We start from the raw sequence: 20,730 nt of genomic DNA, 5'->3' as shown, positions 1-20,730 counted from the left end.
ACAGACTTTGATTAAAATTGGATCTGTGAATGGTACAGTACCTTGAAGAGTAAGTTCTTCAGGTTCCTTTCACATTTAAAAAATAAATATATTCTATATATTTTTAATTAAGTGGACTGAGCATTAGTAGTAATCATCTCATGCACACATCACATACAAAATATCCTTTCTTACTTTTAAACAGAGTGCTTTTGAAATGGAACACTGGGACACAAACAAGGAATCCCACTGGACATTACTGCAGACACTTTAAGAACAGAACCGCACTTTAGAAGGTTTTAATTTATATTTTCCCAACTGATTACTCATGCACACTTCAAAAACATGACTAGCTAAAATTTTTGCTAACTAAACCTCTGGAGTTTACATTAGGAGATTAAATCAATCACTTACAAATCTGGACAAGTTTTAATTTATGAAGCACAAGAAATATTCACCTTCCCTTTAGAGCAGTGGTTTTCAACCTTTTTAGTTTGTGAACCCCTAAAAAATGTTGAATAGAAGTGTGGACCCCTTTAGAAATTTCAAATGAAGGTGTGGACCCCTTTGAATTGTAAGCGTGGGTATTCACATACTTTTGATATCAATTGACATTTTTTGCAGACCCCTTTGATATAATCTGCAGACCCCCAGGGGTCTGCAGACCACAGGCAGCAAACCACTGCTTTACAGCTATGTAATTAAACCAGCATATCACACTTTAGTGCTTCCTTTAATGCAGGGATCTCAAAGATACTGCCCCTGGAGCCCCATCATCCAGCTTGTGGTGCTGCCCAAGGGTCTCAAGTAGACCCACAAGTGTCATGTGGGATGCGCTGGATGGATCTGCATATGGTGCCTGCTCCAGCTACTCCAGGATCCTGCTGCACACAGTGCCCACTCCAGTGTTCATCTGCTCCATGACGGATGCAGAGTGTGTCCTAAAGTAGCCAGAGTAGGCGCCAAACACTAGGCCTATGCAAGTCAGCACTGATCCGATCTGACTTCGGATCCTGCCGCTTTGGATGGCCATGATCCGATCCAGAGCTCCAGACCGGGTTTCCACCTCGATCTGGCCGAAGCAGCTCCAAAGCTGCCTTGGAGATCAGGCCATAGGGTATAATGGGGAAATCAATTAAATATCTATAACTTTGTTGCTTTTTGTCCGATTTGGATGAAACCTGCAGGGATGGTAGCCTCTGCTGAGAGCACAAAACCTGCCAAGTTTCAAGAAGATCAGTGCAGGGGTTTGGGAGGAACTGTACCCCAAATTCCTGAAAGCCAAATTCATGTCACAGCTGTGTGTTACAACACAGGGGGGTCAAAACTGTCAGGGTGGTAGCTCTTACTGAGGCCACAAAGCCTGCCAAGTTTCAAGGAGATAGATGCAGGGGTTTGGAGGGGAACTGCATCTCAAGCTGCGGACAAGCAAAACTCATGCTATGGGTGACCCTGAGTGTGTTAAGGCACAGCGGGGTGACAGCTGCAGGGATGGTGGCCCCTGCTGTGACACCTGCCAGCTGTCAAGGAGATCAGTGCAGGGGTTCTGGGGCCCTGCACCCCTAGCTGCTGACAGACAAAACTCATGCCAAGACTGTCTCTGTCTTGGGGCAGCTGCTTGTCCGCAGCTCGAGGGGCAGTTCCCCCCAAGCCCCTACATCAATCTTCTTGTGACTTGGCAGGCTTTGTGGCCTCAGTAAGAGCTACCATCCCTGCAGTTTTCACCCAACTATGTTGCAAGGCCTAGACATGACATGAGTTTTGCTTTCAAGGATTTGGGTTGCTGTTCCCCCCAAACCCCAACACCAATCTTCTTGAAACTTGGCAGGCTTCATCCTCTCTTCAGAGTCTACCATCCCTGAAAATGCCATCCAAATCAGACATAAAACAACAAAGTTACAGATACTTTATTGTTTCCCGATTATAGCCTATGGCCAGATCTCTGAGGTGGCTCCCAAACGCTTCAGGAAGCCGAACGAGGCAGTGCTGCGACACGGATGTGCTGCTTCGGACCCCAAAGGGTCCGAAGCTTCTTCGGATCCAAACCTCTGTCTGAAGCCTCGCACAGCCCTACCAAATACAGCATGGCCCCAGAGCTGCTGGAATAGGGGCTGTGTGGAGCATGATCCCAGAGTGGCCAGAGTAGATGCCATGCAGTGTGTGGTCCCAGAGTGGCCAGTTCAGGACCACACCGCATATGGCACCCACCTGGGGCTGCGCCACATGTGGTGCCTGCTCCGGCCAGTTTGGTCACTTGGTTTTTCAGCTGGTGAATGTCTGCTTTTTTTTAAATCCAATGGTTACATTCAGCTGCTTCTTTTCCTTCATTTCCTTAGCAGCATGAACTCTTATCATTTCATGAATGAAGGTGCCTTTTACCTTCTGATTCTCAACCAAATCCACTATATTAGTAAGCAACAAATGAAGAAGGCTTCTCTCCCATTTGTTCTTTTTTTCATCTATTTGGACCAAACTGTCCCCAAAACAATGAAAAATTTGATGGACTGTCTCTGCACTGCTGTGTGTCACCCTCCTAGCAGACTTGTACAGCACCACTCTTTACACCACATTTGGCCCATAAATAATGGTCATCAGTTAGAAATCCCAGGCATCTTTCAAGCCACATAAGGCAATGTAAAAGTCTGGAAAGCTGGATGGAATTTTTAAGCAATGGATGGTTTAGGTAGATTTTACATTTAGGAGACATCTGGATGCTTCATTTACTCAGACACTGTGATTATACTCAATGGTTCAAATTCAGTTTGCCTCAGTCATGCAGGTTTACTACTCCACTGAACTACTTCCAGAGCTACTTATTTGCTTTTACTTAGTTTCAGAGATCAAAGTCTTTGATTTCAGATGCGATGGCAAAAGGTCAGATGGCAAAAGGTCAGAGGCTAACACAACAAACTCTGTAATTGTAATTTATCCCTCTGTATTAACAGTGTTGCCCTGACCCCTGTCTGTGCCTCATTTCAAATCACTTGAGCTCCCACACGAGAGAGAGACACTAACCTTGAACAAATTGCAGCTTGGTACCGTGATGTCAAAAAAAGATATCGGTACCCATGGTGACCAGATAAAAATGAAACTACTTTAGTGAAGTTGTAAAATTAAATAATATACTATGCGCCCCATCCTGTGATCAAACAGGACCAGTACCACCCAAGTAAAAATAACTCCCCCCTTTTTCTGAAACCTGAGCAAACAAAGAGAGGATAAGTGCCAACTCGTTAATTATTCATGCCTGGCGTATAGTAATTGGTCACCTTTGCCAAGTATAACTTTGAAAGAACTTCTGCCCAAAAAAGAGAACTGCATATACACTCAAGAAGAATAGATTGTGCACAACAAATATTATCTCTCCGCCTACGTATCCTTCTGGCGTATCCCCGTCTTGCCGGCTTGTCTCTCTCCCTATCTCTGTCGTTATCTTTCTTATCAAGAGCTCTCGGTAATCTGAAGACTGCAACGGCTTATGTGAATTGCTCAGAATCAAGTCTATTACCCACCCTGTTAATGCTGGGTAACATGATATCTGCATGCTGTAACTGAATAAATCAACTCATCTGCCTACACTGCATCACATCAGTAGTGTAAGTAAAATAAAATTTCTGTGTAACCAATACACTGTGCTTAAATCATCTGACTCCTGCTCACCATTGTCACCCAACTGTCCGGTTATAAATCCTCCTCACGCCAAGCCGGTTGTGCCAACCCAGGCTCGCAGGTCAAGGGCGCACCAGCATTAGGGTCACGACATTTACAAGATGCTCTCATGAGAAATTAAATTTTCTTTTAAAGTTAACAGTTAGAACAGCAAGGCATCATTCCGCTGCCTCCCTGTTTAGCGTCTAATTTATAATATTTCAGATATTATTAATTATGTTAGCTACAATTTCTGAGCTTAGTGCATTAGTTTATCTTATTCATAAGCTGTTTTGAGGGACAAGAGCATGGCAGTTAGTGAGTCTTAAACTACTGCAGATCTTAAACAGCTAGACAGCCATTTAATGCTCAAATAAATTCTTTTAAATTCTACTGTATATGAAAATATTCTTACAGAATGAAATCTTCAAGTAAATAACGAAGAATAAAAGCAATATACATTCAGTGCCAGGGTAAAGGACTGTGTTTTTGTTCACCAAATATCTCATTTTTATACTCTCCCCAACTCCCACATGCCAAAATAGTTCCTCTGATCTACTGAATTTCTATGACAACTGAATATATGTCCTTATTTCACCATTTTCCAAAATGTCTCTATTATGCTAGCCATGTCTCCCTGAAACATCCCTTGCACTGGTCCTCAAGAGAAAAAATTAATCATATTCTTTGAGAGTGCGGCTGTGTAGTATGTGGTGTCGCAGACCTGTCTGCAGCACCACATACCTCACATTCAGGTATTTCCCATGCTACTATCTTGCAGCACAGGGGGTTTTTTGACCCTGGGAGATCCTGGGGTTAAAAAAATCCACACGGAAAAAACCCAGGGTGGCACACATGGCTGCAGTGCCTGTGCCTGCAGCACACAATCAGCTCCATGCAGAGCCACACTCCAGCTGCTAGCCAGACTCCAAGCTGCACGAGTGCCATGGCTAAAGCTCCCCTGGCCTCCACAACCCCTAGTAAGGTTGCTGTGGCCAGTACAGTTGCTGGCCCCAGCCTCCTCTACCCCACCTGGGGTACCCTACCACATGCCAGAAGGTGCATGGCAGAGGGGTTCCCCAGGGACAAATAGCAGCAGCACAAGGCTTTTTGTCCCTGGGGAATCGATTGGCTGTGCTTGTCTGGATACAGCCACTGAGTTCATTTTACCCTCTCTCTAAAAACAATGTAAAGCTGGATTACTGGACACGAGACCTGTGTTGAATATTCCTGGGATGAGAACCCTAGTAGCAGGCAGGCCCGAGAACAAAGTATGAGCAGAGATCCATCCCCTTACTGTTCTCATCTGTGTTAAGCCATACCCTAGAACTCCACATAGCAGGTGCAGTCAAGATTTAAGTCCTTTGAGAAGTTATTTTCAAAATTATTTTTTAACTGATGTATAAATCAGAGATCTAAATTAGAACATTAAATCATTAACAAGAGAAACAAAACAGCAGGCTCATTAAACAGTAATTTTTACACCTATGTTGAAATTTTGTTCAAGTTTTACAGTAAATAAACATGATAGTCTAATCTCTTCCCTAGTGAACACCCTCCTACATTCCAAGTCCCCCTTTAAAAAGCAGTAATTTTTCCCCAAAGAAAAAGGAGAAAAAGAAGTCTCATTTACTCTTACTTCTGCCACCACATCCAGTGTTTAAATCTGAGTATTTCTCCTTTTCTACAACAGTTGCAAAGTGCTGACTCATTTTAGAGCCAGTCTTTGAGAACTGTAAATGCCTTGTATTCTCCTAATCTAGAGGCTCTCAATATTTTTAGATGCAAGGCATCTCTTAGAAAATGCCAGCTCTATCTACATTTTCACTTGTTTTTTCACTACACAAAACTAACAGAGCAATTATTTTGCTTCAAAGAACTCAGAAAGACCACAGCACACCAGAATGGTTTTAACACTAGGAATTCATATTTGAAATCTGTAGGTTCATCTTGTCAACCATGTTTGCACACCTAGCATGCTAATGTTGCATGGCACCCAGTGGCACCTTGGTTGGGAATCACTGTCCTAAGCTATGAACATTTGGGTATGGCCAGCGATATTATAAAATTGTCATAGGTCTTCTTTCTTCCTGTTCTTCCTAACCAAGTAAAAACTAACTTTAATGAAGGGACTGAAAACAGTCACACACTACTACTCCTTTCAACAATAGAAGACATGCATGCATTTTTCAAGTTAACAAGTCCAGCTGCTTAACCTTTACTTTGAACAGTGAATGAGACCTGCAGCAATCATCTGTCAGCAACCATAAAGTTTTCCATTGCTTAATATATGGTTTCCTGGACTGGCTTATGCTCAAAGGACGCAAGTCTGACATAAATGCTGAATATTCCAGGTCACTAAGAGAGTCCAACCTGGTTATCTTTATAGCTATAAAATCAGAAGGCGCAAAAGCTACGAGTAACTCAAAGACCACTGTCAACAAAGATCTCTCACTTGAGGAGTCTTTCCCTAATAAGATAAGTGGGGAAGATTTTACTTGGGGAAGTACAAATGTAGGTGAGCCATTATGTCACAGGGTTGTTAGACCAAAGAATACCAAGTAGAAACACTGTGGTGAAGCCCAACCCGTTACTCCACCACAGCTGAGCTACCTTCTGTGATAGCCACACTCCTCTTCCCACCTCAACAGCCATATTTTCAGCAGTTCTCACATGAATATATGAAGAGAAAGAAGAGAGGCAATATCTAGGTCCAGCAGTTACCTTCTTGTATAATGTTAGTCTACGTTGTATATGACATCCCAACACAAACACATTGTTCAGCTCTTCAGATGCCAAGTCATGAAGTACATGCTTTTTCATTAGATAATGAGCATCTCTGTTAGCGACCAACATTATACACAGACTCAGGACACTGAAATAACAATGACAAAAAGTTGTCTTTACTCTTCATTTAGCCTTTTCCTTTTGAATGCTGATCTAACCACAACAGTCTCCACCTCCAGACGGGATTACTGTCCCAGACTGAATGCTTTATAAGGGTCAGAAGCAACTACAATCCCATCACAAAGGAGTCTGTCTGAGAGACAGATTAAAAAGAGCACTTTGACACCAGGATTCTGATCCTGCTCTGCAAGACTAAAACTGCTTCAACTCCCAGGTGAGATTTTGAGTCTTTAAATCCCAGCTGAGGACGGTAGCACGAACCGTTATAGTAGCTTTCCCTTATGGTTTCCTAAATCTGGGCTGCTTTTCAAACCCTGACACATCACAAACAGCTCTGGAGACCTAAATTATGGCAGATAGTTCTCAGATGCCTATTCCCAGAACCTCCACAGCATTGTGATCTGTGACCACAATCATTAAGAGAGCTATAAAGCAGTCTGATTTTAAGTCAGAAGGCAACCACCACAATACCAAAGCATCTTTGTGAGATAGCAAGAGAGACAAAGAGAGAAACAGCAGTCCAAGGACTATCATACTTCAAAATGGATGAAACCTTTATGAATTAAGCCGGCAGCTTCCATGGTGATGGGTATATTACGACTTAGTACAGAGGGTGGGCAAAATACAGACCACAGGCTGGATCCAGTCCACCAATTGTTTGTATCCAGCCCATGGCTGCCCCTGTGGTGCTTCACATGGGGCCAAGCAGGCAGGAGCATGGCATGGGATGCTCTGGGCAGAAGCAAGCAGAGCTCAGCTCCATGGAGAGTACTGCAGGGGCAGCCATGAGCTGGACTGGGGAGGCGGGAGGGGTGGGGTGTTGGAGCGCACCTGCAATAGTGGAATCACCCAGGTGAGTTCTGCTGCAGGGCGCTGATGGAGCATTAACCCCTGTTCTGGTGTCCAGGGAGTGCAAGCCTCTTCCCAAAGGAGGGGCCGCAAGCGGGGAATCAGAGCTACCGCAGACTGGCCAGGGCGGGCAGCAGCACCGGGCCTTGGAGTGGGCCATAGCCCAAGCCTCCCTGGCAAGGCTGCCACTTGCACCACGCAGTCCGCAGCAGCTCTCCCCACCCCATAGCACAGCCCCCTTGCCTACAGTGAGGCCCCACTACTGGGAAGAGGCTTCTTGTTTGGGACACTGTGACAGGGACTGCAGCCCCAGTCAGGGTCGCTCCCACCTCACTGCTCCAGCAGCAAGGGCAAGGCCAGAGGCCTGCCAGCACAGCCCCCTTAGGCAGGGGGCAGAGTTATTCCCCCTCTTCCCAGCGGGGAAGCGAAACAGCAGGCACATACCTGCATTTTGTGCGCGCGCGCGCGCGCGGGGGGGGGGGCCACGCTGAGGGGGGGGGAGAGCTGTTGCAAACTGCTGCAAGCAGTGGCAGTGCTAGGAGGGCTTGGGGAGCTATGGCCCCCTCTGAACCCCAGTACTGCCACCTGCCCTGTGCAGTCTGTGGCAGCTCCGACCACCACTTGCCGCACCCCCTGCCCACACCATGCTGGGAAGAGGCTTATGCTTCCTAGACACCAGGCAGGGTCTGCTGCCCCCTTACAGCTCCAGCAGCAGGGTTGGGGGACTAGCCACAGGCCAGCCAGCAGGGCTCCTTAGGTGAGGGGGCAGGGAGGGGGGTTATTCCCCCCTCCCTCCAGCATCTGGAGGAGGGTGCAGGAGGGGGCTTATCCCACCACTTGCCCCATGCAGAGAATGAGTGGTGGCAGCAGTTGGGGTGGGCACACCCTGGCTGCAGTCCCCCATGGACACTAGGGGGAGAGAAGGGAATAACCCCATCCCTGCCCCCTCTGTCCCTAGGGCCATGCCAGCCAGTGTTTGGCCATACCCTGGCCTCACCGCTGCAGCAGGGAGTGCCAGACAGACCCTCGATTGAATCAATGCCAGTGGGACAGGGAAGGGGGAATTAAAACCCTCCCTGGCCAGTGTACTCCAAGCTACTGCCTGGGCTGGCCACATGCTCCTCCAGCACAGCTTTTCTGCAGCCAAAGGTGCACTTAGGCTACTGCAGGCATGTGCCTGGATTTTGTGAATGTCTATTCACTTGTAAATTGGTTCAATCTAAGCAGGTTAGGCTAACCTGCAAAGATTGAATTCAGGCTCCAGCTTTTTGAATGTCTGTCCCTAGCCTAGGGAACACTGTAGGCTGTATAATGTGGCCCTGCATGCCAGGTCTAGGCACCCAGGATCAGGGTGCTGAATGGCTGAATTGGGGTGGCATGCTGGGGATCAGGCTGGTGCAGGGATGGACCCCACACCACTCACCCGGCAGGCATGGCCAGAAGATTAGGCACTACTGATACAGAGTTTGCCTGGTAGAAATTTAGAAAACACTGCAATTTAGCAAGATACACAAATAAAAAAATTATCCATAATAATACCAGTTATACTCTTCTCTGTATACTAGGTACTGCTGAGCAGTGAATAAGTCAATTGTTATCGACATTTCTGCCAAGTCCTGCAGACTGAATTAAAATGTATCACCTTCCTCCATAATCATCAGCCAACATAAGTGAGGTTTGGAATCCATTTCAGTAGTGAATAAAGCAAACCAAAACACTTGCACTAAAATGGAGCATTTATCAAAACTTAATTGAAATCCAAAAATCTGTATGAACAACTTCATCTGTGGTACCATTTATACTTACCCAAGGGACAACAAACAAATAGCTAGAGGAAGCCTATTTTTGCTTTGATAAGTACATAGCTTAGTTAAGTTTAATTTTAGAAGGGAAAAAAAAATCTTAAAAGGTTGCTTTTGGCTAACCCTAAGACCTCAAACCCCACCACAGATTTCATTAATATGTTACAGAATGGTCTTGATGCATTTGTACATTTGTAGGAAATCTGAACATTAAGCATTTCAATAGCTTTATTTTATAACCATTAAAGCACTTGACACTTTTTATATCAGTGGTCTGTCACACCGTTCCCTATTGATTTGTATAAATAAATGCATGGATTTCTTTATATTTTTGCACTGTTTAAAGTAACCAGCTACTTTTTGAAAATATCTTTTCCTTTGCTCCGCAACAGATGGAAAATTATGCAATGTACTTGTCTGCATAACACCAATAACTCAAACAAAATGGTCCCTAAAATTTACAAGTTCAAGCAGCTCTGCATAAACAGGACTAGATCCTGCCTAAATCTTTCAGTCATTCAAAACTGTAAAATATCAGCATTTCCAGTTTCTGTTTTTTATTGCTAGATACTCTATTAAGCATGGAAGTGATTCTGACCCTGATAACTGAGGAACATAAAATATGTCATCTTGTACATCTGGAATCAGATGTAACATGTAATTCATAAAACAGGCTGCTTCCCAATAGTAACAGTAGATTTTACCTACCTAACTACCAGATTTAAATTGCGTGGGCCTACGACTGCAGCAACTACTCCCTTGAGATTACCCCATTTAATTTAAGTGAGTTACCCATAAGAGTAAGGTTCACTGAATCAGTCCTTAAAACATCTCTCTGGTTTTGGTACTTATATAGGGATTTGAATGCCAAATTCGATACTTGCTTTTTGTAGCTAGCAGGTACTTTGCATTTGTGTGGAGGGAGAAAGCAGATTAAGTCCTTTGTTGTCCATTTATGACCACTCACTGATCACAACAACAATATACTGACAGGCTCCAAAATTAGCTGCTCGGTGGATATTATTGGCTGTGATACCATAACTCATAGCAGGTATTTAAGTGAATAAATACTTGGCAAAATCTTCACATTTCCGGAACATAACCTTAACAATATTCTAGAATATTTTTTAAACTACATTAATGAATACAGTGCAAAAATACTGTTTGATCCTAAGTATGTATCTTTACATTTATTTTGTAGATTGGTGATGTGCACAAAAAATGTTAGTCTTTGAATCTAAGTTTATATAAGCAAAATAGCTGATTGTTTCATGCTGTTCATAAAAAAATGACAGTTTGATTACAAAGTTCTTACCAGTGTTGTTAATATTAGATTACATCTTGTTAAAGAGAAAAGAAAGCAGCAGACGGTTATCAGCAACCATAGCAATCGCTTACTAGGTAAGCCTTGCAAACAAGCTAAAGCAGGGGTTGACAATTTACGGCATCTGGGCCAGATTCAGCTTGTAGAGCCGCTGGATTTGGTCCAGAGCAAGGGGGGCTTCAGCATTATTTGGTTCTTTATATTTTTTCACATACACCAATAGGAACATATTTTTCACTGAACATCCAGTCCCTCTTTGACCTCACTATCCTTGTACTCCAGGGAAATCTATGTAACACCCTTAAGAGGCAACCTTGGAAACAAAAATTCATAACCTGGCTGGACACTCAGGCTAAGTACAGACATTCAAAAAGTCCAGGCCTTAATTGATTCAATCTTTGCAGATTACTGTAACCTGCGTAGATTAACCAGACAAGCAAGTGAATAGATATTCACTCTTGATTCTGGAAATACAGCCACATGTCTGCAGTGGCTCAGGCTAGAAGCTGGGGGGGGCAGGTCCTAGAGTGAGCCCTCCCTTTTCTTCAGGCTGGAGGGAAGCTGAGCTGAAGCGAGGTATAGCCAGGACCCAGCAGGCTGAGTATAACTGAGGAGGGGTTTAAACGCCTACCCTGACTTGCAGGGATCCCAGCCAGGGTCTGCTTTTCCCCCTGCTTGTGGCTTAGCATGGCCCAGGACCCCCAGAAATCCCTTTCCAGCCAGGGGGCGATCCCACCTGTGCCTTCCGTGATGCTGGGGCCAGGGTTTCACTTGGGGCAGCTCAAGAGCAAAGGCCAGATTGTGGGGAGGGAGAGGAACGAAACGGCCCCAAGCCCAGGTGGGAACACACACAGAGGGATCACGGCAGCAGTGGCTTCATCCTGGACATGAACCTTGCTGAACAGAGCTACCTAGGCTGTGGGGAGGGGGTGGAGAAGGGACTCAAGGGTATCCATGCTAGCCTGGGACAGAGCTGAGCTGAACATGTAGCTGGGGGAGCAGCTCCTGCCTGGCAGCCCCTTCTACCTACTGGAGAGCAGCACCCAGGCCAGCCTTGGCCCCTGAAACAGTGCACATGGAATGGGCTCACCCTCTCAGCCCCAAGTGCTATTACCTGCATTCCCCCAGGCCACCAGGCACACACTGCTCACTCTTCCCCTACACAGCGGCACAGCACGGCCCCTGTGTACCAGGCACCAAGCATGGGGTGCTACCCCTACAGTTTCCCTGCCACCACTACCACCATCTGGTCACTGGGCAGCTGACTGCAGTTTGGTGCTGTGGGCAGCGCCTACCAATATGGCCAAGATGGCCCTCTCTGATACTGGCAGCAGCAATAACAGGGAAGCTGTAGGGATAGCGCCCTGTACCTGGTACACAAGGCTGTGCTGCACCACTGCTAGGAGGGGAAAAGTGAGCAGTGCACACCCAGCTTGGCACCCAGTGGCCTGTGAGACCCATATAATAGCGCTCCGGGCTAAGGGGGAGAGCCCGTGCCATGCACACCACTGCAGGGTCAGGATGCTGGATTACATGCATCTCAGGTCTGATACAGTATTGCAATTTTTATATTCCTATAGTTGCATAAAAAATATTCTATTACAAAATGAACAGCTGCTCCTAGCCCCTAAAAAAGGAATGTTTGCTTTATCTGATGCATTCTTTTCCTCAGACCTGCAATTGTCTTTGGTCCAATTCATACAAAGGAAATCCTATAACTTTTGATCTTGAAAACAATTAGGTCGCCTGAATTGTTACTTCTAAGCACATTTTAATTATAGCACATCTGTTTTGTATGTCATTAAGAAAAGTAATTTTATCTTAATAAAGCAGGTAATTAGTTTTTATTTCATAGGAACAGACATGACTGGTGCATTTTCAGCGGGTAGTGAAAAAAGGATGACTACCTCCTCTATGCGAATTTCTTATGCAATTAAGACAAAGCTCCACTGCTCAGGTTGAAGAAAAACAGCAAGTGTCTCATCTCTCTTTCTCTAACAGCCCTATGAGCCAGAGTAACAGGCAAGGGAGTTATAGAAAGTCCTAGCCCATCTTGAGGCCAAAAAGCAGAAGGTGCTGGCCCCAATTGTGAACCAGACAGGCATTATTTCTCCTAAAAGCACCTGAAAGGAGAGGCATGAGTAGCAAAAGGAGATGGGCAGCAAGGCCAACAAAATGACCCAAATAAAAAAATAGCAAAAAATAGGAATAATTTACCAAGCTTGCCAAAAAGATTCTACTGTACAATGAAATTAAGGTTTTAGGAGACAACCCATTAGCCATTAGCCAAAAAAAGTTGAGCACTACTGTCTCAACAACCCTTTTAAGAACATACGAACAATATGGTTCAAGAATATTCAACTTCTTTAGATGAAGTGTCATCACAACTAATCAAAATTTAAGGTAGTAATAGAAACTAATAGTACCTCAAGATACTATTCCATTGAGGGAAGATGAATAATCTACAACATCTCAGGTATGGGTCTCAACAAGAACTATACTGCAACAGATAGTCCATTGATTATACTTTTCTTCAAGAATCACCCTTAGAATCATAGAATATTAGTGTTGAAAGGGACCCCAGGAAGTCATCTAGCTCAACACCCTGCCCAAAGCAGGACCATTCCTGATTAGATCATCCCAGCCAAAGCTTTGTCTACCCACATCTTAAAAACTTCCAAGGATGGAGCTTCCACCACATCTCTAGGTAACCTGTTCCAGTGCTTTACTACCCTTCTAGTCAGAACATTTTTCCTAATATCCAAACTAAACTTCCCTTGCTGCAGTTTGAGACTGTTGCTCCTTGTTCTGTCATCTGCCATCACTGAGAACAGTTTAGCTCCATCCTGTTTCAAACCACCCCGCAAGTAGTTAAAGACTGCTATTAAATCCAGTCTCCCCTTCTCTAGACTAAATAAGCCCAGTTCCCTTAGTCTTTCCTCGTAAGTCATGTCTCCCAGCCCCCTCACCATTTTACGCTGTTACATGCCTGGAGTGGCTCAGGCTAGAAGCTGGGTGTGGGGGTGCTAGAGCAGCCCTCCCTTCCCTTCCACATTGCTAAAATAAGAGGGGTGTGGCCAGGCTCCAACAAGCCCTCTGATTAGCCCAGCAGGGAATTGATAACACAGTGTTTATCACCACGAACTCATTGTTTATCACCCCATTAAGAAAACAGAGGGACATTACCAGTTACTTGCTGATTCCTCCTTTATCCTATCTGTCACAGAATGGACCATAGCCAGCATGTGGTCTGCTAGCTAATACACAGACACCTCTCAGGAAGGCAGAAGGGAGGGGGAAATTCCTGCTTAGCAGGGAGTGGTGAAGGGTGGGGGTAGCTGCCTACAGTCTCTGCCAGAGCTGCGATCAGGGAGCAGAGGGGAGGGACCAGCCCTACTGTGAAGCAGAGAGCCCCACCCAGCCAAAAGAGCATGCTGGGATGCTGGGGAGTGCCTGGTGCTGTACCCTGGGAGCTGGCTTTGCCTGTGAAGACTGAGGCGAAGGCGGCATTGAGCACTTCAGCCTTTTCTGTATCCTCTGTCACAAGGTTGCCTCCCCCATTCAGGAAAGGACCCACACTTTCCCTGATTCTCCTCTTGCCACCAACATACTTGCAGAAACCCTTCTTGTTACCCTTCACATCCCCTGCTAGCTGCAATTCCAATTGCGCTTTGGCCTTCCTGACTGCATCCAAGCAACACTCTTATACTCTTTCCTATCTATCTGTCCAAGTTTCTACTTTCGTAAGCTTACTTTCTTGTGACTTAGTTTACTGAATAGCTCCCTGCTAAACCAAGCTGGTCTTCTGCCATACTTGCCAGTCTCCCTGCACATCAGGATGGTTTGTTCCTGCAGTCTCAGTAAGGCTTCTTTAAAGTACAGTCAGCTCTCCCGGTCTACTCTTCCTCTCAGACTGGCTTCCCAGGGGATCCTGCCCACGAGTTCCGAGTGAGTCAAAGTCTGCGTTTTTTTGTTTCTTTGTTTTTTTTTAAGTCCAGGGTCCTTATTCTGCTCCTCAGGATCCTTAACTCAATCATCTTGTGGTCACTGCTGCCCAAGCTGCCATCCAATACTACATTCCCCACCAATTCTTCCGTTTGTGAGCAGCAGGTCAAGAAGAGCATGGCCTCTAGCTGGCCGCTCCAGCATTTATACCAGGAAGTTGTCCCCAGCACCCTCCAAAAACTTCCTGGATTGCCTGTGCACTGCTGTATTGCCCTCCCAGCAGATGTCAGAGTGATTGAAGTCCCCAATGAGAACCAGGGCATGTGACTGGGAAACTTCTGCTAGCTGTTTGAAGAAAGCCTCATCCACCACTTCCTCCTCATCTGGTGGTCTAGAGCAGGCATCCACTACAACATCACCCTTATGCTCTTCCCATTAACTTTAACTCAGAGACTTTCAATAGGCCTAACTCTAGTTTCACACTCATGATCCTTCAGGAACCCTTTGCTAAAATGGTCCACAAAAATATTCAGTGCAGGCAAGAGGACTTGCATGTAATGAAAGGGTTAGCAACCTATGGCCCATTGAGGGTTGATCCAGGATGAGGGAATTGGTCGCACAGAGCTGTATCTTGCCACCCATCCCTTCTGCAGCACTCCCCTATACTGTGCTGTGTCTATGCTTACCCTCGCGGTAGAGGGATTAGGAATCTGAAGTGAGGGAGGTGCAGGTGTGATGGAGCAGATTGAGCCCTGCACTAGATGCAGGTGTATATATAGACCAGAACAGAAATATGCAATCACTCCAAAAATACTTTGTCTCCCCCTACTCACTTAGCATCATGGATCAGAGTTAGGAACCTACTGAAACTGTGGCAGAAGTGCACTGAACAGTGGCTCCTTTAAACTTGTTCATTTTGCCACGTGCCCCCCTCACAACTGTCAGAGATCCTTGGTGCTGATCAGCCAGGAGGCAAACACTGTGGTTCTAAATATGCCGCAGATTTACCTCCAGGCTGATCAGCACCAAGCAGCAGGGCTGCTGGGGCCCCATAGCCAAGGGTGGGAAGCAAAAACCCTGGTGCATTTAAAACCATGTTTTTCACCTCCTGGTTGATCAGTTGTAAGCAGATGGACTGCCAGGGCCCCTCTGACCATCAGGGGCGGGGAGGAGGGGGCGCACAGTAAAAACGGATTAAGATTAAAGATTTTGGTAGGTCCTTAATCACAGTCAACCATGAATATATATTAACCTCTGTCAGATAAGTATGATTAACAGTTACTGGATGCAAAAGAAAACTGAACTGTACAGCTATCTTTCCAAACACTGTGTTAATAATTTCCTGAAGCAGTTTTCTATCACTGGTAGTTGGGAATAGAAAACAACTCACCTGGATCACTCACATAGTAACCAAAATAACAACACAGAATTCTAGCAGATTGCTTACCTCTTTTGCACTTTTAATTTTTGCTAGGAACGTATACAATTCCATTGTTTCAGCAAACAATGCTCGACATACTGCCTGATAGTGGTTTGGTGCCTCTGATCGTGTTGGTAGGTGGGCAGCACACAACTAGGGAGGAAAATGAAAATTGTTAAATATATACACACAGAAATTGCTGCTTCTACTGTTACAGACATGGGAACTTATGGAACACCATACACTAGTATCTGTATATTTAGGTCAATATATCATTTTCATCCGCTGTACATACGTTACACAATTCTGTAACATAAAACAGAGAACAGAAGATATAACAGAATAATTATAGCATAAAATTATGATATATGAGGTATTTAATTTTAGGCAGCGTTGGGATACACATCCTTACTCTTCTGCTACCTTTGTATTTGTATAGAAATAATTCTCTGAAAGGAGCTCAGATAAGGAAATAAAGAAATTACTGATGGTCTCTGTTTAGTAGCGGAGGAACCCTTCACTAGTCCAATAGTAAATGTGTCTATATCCTGTCTTTCCTTTGATAAACTTTCTAGGAGCAAGTATACATGCATACTCAGTCCCATAATCTGCGAGTTATAAATCCAATTTATACTTTACTGACTGTGTAGAACAAACACAGGAACTATTAAAGCTAAATGTTTATATAACTTTGTGGAATGGCCAGCACTATGTTTCATTAGAACTGGTCAAATTCTGAGAATTTAATACAACTAATTCTGTTCTATTTGCTCGGTGACTAAACATGTTCTCATCTGACTTGCCTTTTTCCAGTAAACTACAGTTAATGAATTTTAATCCTGTATAGCTTGGTTTTTCAGTGTGCCACCAATAGGAATAAGAAAGCAGTATTATCAAAATAATTTAGAACATCACTCCTTAAAACTACATTAGAGCTTAGAATACAGGATGAAGCTTGTTTTTGTTCAAGCCATACAAGACACTAACAATAAATCTATTCTTTACTTGTAAGTGTGTGAATTAGAGTAAATTTACATAAAATATTCAGGTAGTTAATGAAATGCAACACTGGCAAGTTCATATGTAGGGTGGATCTAATTGTGATTCTTGAACAGAAAATGAGAGAGAATTGTTTGGGCTGTGTTACTTTACAACAGAGAATTGAAAAAGGTTACACGCTGAAGGACTGATACTTCTGAAAAAAAATCAAGCTATGAGTCATGTTGTAAGGTTGCAGTGTGCACAGAAAATGTGTTGGAATTAAAGCAATTTAGTTTAGCACAAACCAAAACAAATAGCCATCTTTACTGAGACCTATCATACCTGATGGGTACTTCCAGGATGGCAATTACATAGGTGCTGTTGCACATACCTATGCTGCCAAATCTAGACATAAGGTATATAAAATAACGAAATGATATACCGAAATCTTAAGCTGCATTTTTAAATCAAAACTTTAGCCTTGTAGTAGTGAAGGTGTTTGAAAGCTGGAACATACTGACACAAAAATCAACAGTCAAGGTAGTTTCAAAATCTCAAACAAAATGAACTCGACAGGGATAATAATTCCTCATCCCTCCCCAAATTTAGCATGATCTAACAACTCTCAGCACAATTTTTCCATCAAAACAACTTCCCAACTGAAATGGTGCTTTCGTGCAGCTGGACAGTAAATTGGTTTAGTGATCCTGGCACTTGCCTTTTCTTCCCTTAACAGTGCAGTTCAAATTTATTCTAATGGAGCGAATGTTCAACCAGTTGACAGAGAGTAATACAAGGGCTATTTGTTCTATTTTTAGGAAACCTACCAAAATGTATGTTAAGAAAAACCTCATGTAATGATGGAATAATTCAAGTATTACTAGGTCATCAGAATGTTTCATAACCGAATCAGTAAACATGTTTATTTTCAATCGTGATGCAGACTTCTATTTTTTACTGAATCTTTTTAGAAAATAGGTTGACCCAATGCATTCTATTTTTGCTGAGATCACTAAGAAGATTAAGAGTGTTTTCATCCACATTCAGAGTTCACAAAAAAACCTAGACATTATGTAAATATCAGAGCTTTGCCAGCTTCTTTCTCTGGATTCATTCTCTTCTCAATGACTAGGAAATAGTGCACACCAAACCAACTCAGTGTTAACAGAAATCAGTTAACAATCAGAGGAGACGAAACAAAATTTTTGGCTCTATTTGAATACATTCCATCAAGAGTTAAACCAAATTACAACAAATATTCACAACCGACTGATCTGTTGGAACTTAGCTAGATACTGCACAGGCCTTTTGCAAATAAATACTTGAAATCTTTACCACAAGATTCAATTAGACTGGGATCATATTTCAAAAGAGGGGGGAAAAAGTCATTCTACTTCTAATCATCTTCTGCAGTCTTTATATGAATGCACTATTATTTTCTACAGAATAAAAGGAATTTTTTCCCATAGGACCCAAAGGCAGGTAACTGCGTCTTAATGAGCGGGACATACTGTCCTCATCGTGCCCAACCTTCCAGCCCCATGGGCTGGATCCTATGTGGGGTTAGTCTGCAGATACACAATCCCACATGCAATCCCAAACCTGTGCACTCCTCCACCAGGGGGGAATCATCAAGTTAAAAGGACCAGAAGAGCACAGCAGGGACTCCCAGGGAAGTTATAGGTTCTCTGCTAGGTGAGCAGTAGCTCAGTATTTGTTGCCTACTGAGATGCAGTAGGGCTGGATTAGGAGACAGCTTGAGAAGGTGAGATTCTTAGCCAGGAGATGGTAAAGAAGGATAAGACCAAAGTATCCATTTAGTTCAGAATCCTACATTTGACTATTAAACCTCAACTTAAATAACCAAAGCTCACAAAAGTAGCTTTAAGAGTTCAAACTTTTCTGTGTACTACTGATTTTGCTTTTCCCAGACAGCTACTTCATTTCTACGGTTAGCACTCTTGGGCATTTTTACACGTGCAAGCGCCTGGCACTGTGATGCTTACAGTTGTATAAGCGGTGAAATGCATGTCAGTGCAAAGAAAATGGTGGCGGCGCACTTTCGAACTAAAACACCTAGGAAGTGCTTAGTTCAAAAGCACACTGCTGCCATTTTCTCCATGTTGATGCGCATTTTGCCACTTACACAACTGCAAGTGGCACAGCGCGGTGCTCATCAGCTCCCATACACAGCAGACTCGATTGAGTCTGCTCTGAAGTAGCAGATCTCTGGTACATCCCAGAACTAAAAGGTATATGTATAACATATACGTATAATACGTATATGTATATCTTATGACCCCTGCCACCCCCAGTGCTCCTTCCTGCCCATGGCAGGGGGTCAGACTAGATGATCTGTCTAGGTCCCTTCTGACTCACTGATTCTATGATTCTATGATTAAACGCCCCTTATTTTTGTTGTTTGCACACTTGTAACAAATTTTCCTCACTGCCCTTGTTTTCTGTGAAATTCTTATAAGGCTTTATATGTTTTGCGAGATTTTGAACAACATTCAAGCTTTTGAGGTAGAATTTCTAATAACCTGCTATAGTTTTCATCACTATGAACCCCAAACCCTTATTATTCCAGTTTAAACAAGATCAAAATTCATTATTTTATTATTTTTAAATGGCATTACTAAAGCACATATTTTTACATTATGGATTAAATTCCCAATATAGAAAATTAAAGGCAACAATAAAGTTGACTATTACAACTGAATATTTTATAGCCCTTGTTTAAACAACAGTAAACTGAATTTAAGCAATGCAGAGATCCTTGACTGAATAAATGACATAGACAAACATCATCATGTCATCAGTTTATTTTCAAACTGTCCACCTATATTCTGTTTTCAACAAGAAAAAAAAGAAGACAGTCATTTATCTTTGTCTAGGATGATATAATTAGAAATTGTCCTTGCTTTGAGCAGGGGTGGTTGGACTGAATGATGTCCTGAGGCACTTTTCAACCTTAATTTTCTATGATTATGGGGCTAGGGACAGCATTTACACATAAACCGGGTTAAGTGATCAGAAACTGGTTTAAACCTGTAACAGAACATAAGTTCAGTGCACATAAACCAGTTGCAAAATGACCAAAACTGGATAAACTTGGTTGAAAGTAGTATCAGACTTAACTGATTTAGGCCAAACTGGTTTATGGAACTTCTGTTCCAGACCCCTTCCAGGTTTAAATTAAATCAGAGTTCCCCAGCGTCCCAGCATGCTTTTTAGCCTTGTGCTGTGCTGTGCTATCTGCTCCACAGAGAAGGGCTGGTCGCACCCTTCTCCTCCACAGCCGGAGCACTATTACTGCTCCGGCTAGCTGAGAACGGGGTGGGGCACTGCAGCCAGGGTCTACCTGCATCTGCCAGGCTCCCCTCTGCCCCCACCCCCTCAGTGTCCCCACCCCACTTCCCTCTCCCATGGCAGGGACGCCAGTGGCAGGAAATCCAGCCAGCATCCAGCAATGCCCCCCCACCACACTAGCTAATGCTGAGAGGTGCCTGTGCATGCGTCTCCAATTTCACAGGAACAGAGGCAGACAGACCAGTGCCAGCTTAGGGCTTTCTGGACCTAACCAGGGCTGCAGCCAGGCTGTTGCTTCCTGAGCAAGAAGCCAGTGCCTTGCAAATGGAAATGCACCCTGCAGGTAACAAGAGCTTGAAACTAATGAGAGAAATGCTTTTGTTTTCTTTTGTAGGGCTTGATAGGCTGATAAGCTTTGTGTTCTGACAAGCTCCCTGCTGACTTGTTTCAGAGCCCTCAAAGCGCAGGCAGCTCAGAGGCAGTTCTGAGAGGCTCTGGTGCCATTCACTTTCTGTCCACAGCTGCAGATAGCATGAAGAAGCAGGGAGACAGATCCAGTATGA

General features: G+C 44.0%; 1 protein-coding gene across 1 annotated transcript in view; it reads right to left on the bottom strand.

Annotated features, from left to right (window-relative positions):
* Nucleotides 1-20,730, bottom strand: part of SPIRE1 (spire type actin nucleation factor 1) — a 170,568-nt gene that overhangs the window by 52,601 nt on the left and 97,237 nt on the right. Inside the window, exon 4 of the mRNA XM_019545681.1 lies at nucleotides 15,902-16,027. Coding sequence (XP_019401226.1) covers nucleotides 15,902-16,027 — 126 coding nt within the window. The remainder of the gene's footprint in view (nucleotides 1-15,901; nucleotides 16,028-20,730) is intronic.

Source organism: Crocodylus porosus, unplaced genomic scaffold, assembly GCF_001723895.1.
Source record: "Crocodylus porosus isolate Cpor-Errol unplaced genomic scaffold, CroPor_comp1, whole genome shotgun sequence".
Lineage (NCBI taxonomy): Eukaryota > Metazoa > Chordata > Crocodylia > Crocodylidae > Crocodylus > Crocodylus porosus.
Note: the sequence above shows the minus strand (reverse complement) of the source record. Positions and strands in the feature narration are given on the sequence as shown.